This window comes from Oncorhynchus gorbuscha, unplaced genomic scaffold, assembly GCF_021184085.1.
Source record: "Oncorhynchus gorbuscha isolate QuinsamMale2020 ecotype Even-year unplaced genomic scaffold, OgorEven_v1.0 Un_scaffold_3647, whole genome shotgun sequence".
Taxonomy (NCBI): domain Eukaryota; kingdom Metazoa; phylum Chordata; class Actinopteri; order Salmoniformes; family Salmonidae; genus Oncorhynchus; species Oncorhynchus gorbuscha.
Window position 1 is genome coordinate 33,744 of NW_025747837.1, and position 3,118 is coordinate 36,861.

A 3,118-nucleotide genomic window follows, 5' to 3' on the forward strand; every position below is an offset into this window, starting at 1 on the left:
AACCACTATATAGCCTGGTTAAATGTAAGCCCTTGCATGGCATTAAACAGTGGTTCTGAAAGAAGACCTATGAAGTGACAACTGGTGTGGCATATCTTGTTTTATTACATAGGAACAATGAACCTGCGTTTTTATCATAAATGTCAATGATGAATTGGTGTTGTCTGTCAGTTCTTTAAACAATATACTTTTGTAGTTATTGGCCCAAGGCCAATGGACTTTTCCTTGGTTTATACAATTTATATGATCTTGACCTCAGCAATGCAGCTAAAGATTAGATCAATCTGAAACTTTTCTCAAAGACAAAGATCTGACTATATTCCAGCCCTCTATGTTTCATACGCTGCTCTTCCCATTATGACTGTAATAGTAGAGACAGTATGCAGCACGCGCTTCCCCGTTGATTTGTCGCTCAACACACTAGGCAGGCTACTGCCGCTTGAATAGCTTCCGCTATTCCTGAATCCTGATCCGGGTCTGAGGACAACACTCCGGGGTTTTGTGTTCTCTTCCTTTAAAGCCCTCACGCTCTATTCTGGAGCAATGAAAAACTAGAACCGGGGAGGCCACCGAGGCAACCCAAGATCATTCGGGAAGCGCGGATCTTATATGCAGGCAGGCTGCGCCACGCGTCGGGAGAACGGACGGAGTAAGATCTCAGCAACGAAAAGGATGGAAGGTCTGAAGGAGACACGGGGAACTTTGGATTGAGGAGAGGAGGGGACGAGGGACGGAAGACCGCCCGATGAACGACAGTTTTTTTCTTGGATATTTTTTGTGTGCTTTTTTTAGGGGGGATTTTGGATAATTTTTGCGGTTGATCAAAATGCCATTTGCCAAAAGGATTGTAGAACCCCAGTTACTGTGCAGGTTACCTATTCCAAATGACGAAGGCTCGCTCAACGTTGAGGATCTGTGCTCCATCAATAATGTGGTGCTCTCGCGGACCTTGCGGCAGCTCTCCGACCTGGCCAAACACGCCTGCTCCCTATTCCAGGAGCTGGAGAACGAGATCATGTCCACCAACCAGAGGGTCTGGGTTCTGCAGAATAACATAGAGAAGATCCAACACAACGCCAGCGGTCTCGATCCCAAAAAGGAGCCAGTGCGTAAGTAGCCTAACCACCATGACTAAAACGGCTCAACTGTACGCTATGTTATATAGTTGCGTTTGCTTCAGCAATGTGTGGGATTTGTGTTTATATTCCATTCATTCCGAGGCATCGCAGTGCGTTCAAGTCGTAAGGACACACACGCCTCGATTTCCGCGGCGCCCGAGCCCACACTAGAATCTCCTTCACATTGAAATGTGTCACACGGATGCATGCGCACACCTGCATTGCACTGACCTGGCCCTGATATAGTGAATTTGTTATAACGAATCTAAAATATGAATATACGCTCACACAAACCCATTATGTGCTGTTTGGAGTTTCACATCCGTGCCTATTTTTCTCTTGACGGTTTAAAAAAAAGTCATTTGGTTGTAGAATTTCTGAGCTTCGGAGAAGTCCTGCCACAGAGGGGCGTGTAGTCTGCATTGGAATGGGCAGTGGTACCAGTGGCAGTATCCTTCACATCATCATCATCATCATCTCTTGGTAGTATCCTAGCCTGCATCTAATATAGCCGTGACTGAATGCGTAAAACGCAACATTCTATAATGGAAGTTAAGGGATAAATCTGTAATGTTGAATATCGTTCTCAGAATGCAGTGTGATATTGTAGACACTTATCATCCGCTGCCAGAGAAAACCCGCCCTTGACAGCCTAGCATTAATCGTCCTAGCATTAATAATGACTTTATATGGAGATGGACATTGCAGTCCGAATATGAAGTCATGGATAGATAGTATATGACTGGTAATTATGTCATTATAAGATGATGATTAAACACAGACAATTGTTCAATGGATGGATGCATTTGGGAAGAAACCCAGTGGCCTCAATTGGAGGGACTGCAAGCCCATAGATATGAATAGGCTAGATGTTGTTTTGGATGTATTGATGTTCTATGTGTTTGATGTCTGTTTCACATCATATGGTGCAGTAGATAGGGAATGGTAGGTACCTGGCGCTGACCTTATGCAGTCATAGGCTGTCTGAAAATGGTTCCTGCATAAGCAACGTACTGTGGATTCATTCCCGTAGCCGAGCCTTCTATTTCCAGGGAACTAAACAGCATTCTAAACCTCAGCGAAATGAAGGGTGGAAAAATAACATGACTCCATCTTTAAAATTAATTTCAGTCATCCACCCTGGCTTTCCCCCTCTCTCTTCCCTTTTCTCCCTCCCTCCCTCCCCCTCTCTTCCCTTTTCTCCCTCCCTCCCTCCCTCCCCCTCCCTCCCTCCCTCCCTCCCTCCCTCCCTCTTCCTCCCTCCCTCCCTCCCTCCCTCCTCTCCCTCCTCCCTCCCTCTCTCCCTCCCTCCCTCCCTCCCTCTCTCCCTCTCTCTTCCTCGAGCCACAGCAGTCAGTGGAATGCAAGCCATGGTTTAGTTACATAAGGAAAAGAGAGATTCACTTATTCCACTATTTCTAACAGTCACCTAACTGAGACGTGATGGTGATGTTGTAGCCTAGAAATTGTAGTGCTACTGTGAATCATCATGGAGTATTAGGAAAGAGAGAGAGTGTGAGAGACACAGAGAGTAAGAGAGGGGGGGGTAGAGGCCAACTCTGGTGTGGATGGATGCAGCGATGATGATGTGGTCTGGGTTTGGCTGTAGGTAGGCATGTTGCTAGCCGAGACTGGGCGGCAGCATGGCTAAACCAAGCCAGTGAAAGGGAGGACTGTCAATGGCTGGATTGGAGGGACGAGGAGGATGAGGATCGTTCCTCTCCAGTGTTGATGGTAAACTAATCCCTGGCTCTCTGGGATGCTGTGTTCAAAGAAATATAATAGCTAGAACAGGAAAAAGCCTCATGCCATTGCAATTGCCTTGAATGGAGATACCTGTTCTAGTAAGCCTAATTCTATGCTTATGGCTGTTAAGCATGCATCAAATCAAACTTTATTTGTCACATGCGCCCGAATACAACATGTGTAGGTAGACCTTACCGTGAAATGCTTACTTACAAGCCCTTAACCAACAGTGCAGTTCAAGAAAAGTGAAGAAA

The 3,118-nt window shown here is 46.0% G+C and overlaps 1 protein-coding gene across 1 annotated transcript; it reads left to right on the forward strand.

The window, feature by feature from the left end:
- Positions 1-550: 550 nt before the first annotated feature.
- On the forward strand, positions 551-2,069 carry LOC124028027 (Nance-Horan syndrome protein-like). Its single transcript, XM_046340192.1, has one exon. It carries the CDS (start codon positions 827-829, stop codon positions 1,115-1,117), a length of 291 nt encoding a protein of 96 aa, XP_046196148.1. The 5' UTR covers positions 551-826; the 3' UTR covers positions 1,118-2,069.
- The last annotated feature ends 1,049 nt before the right edge of the window (positions 2,070-3,118 follow it).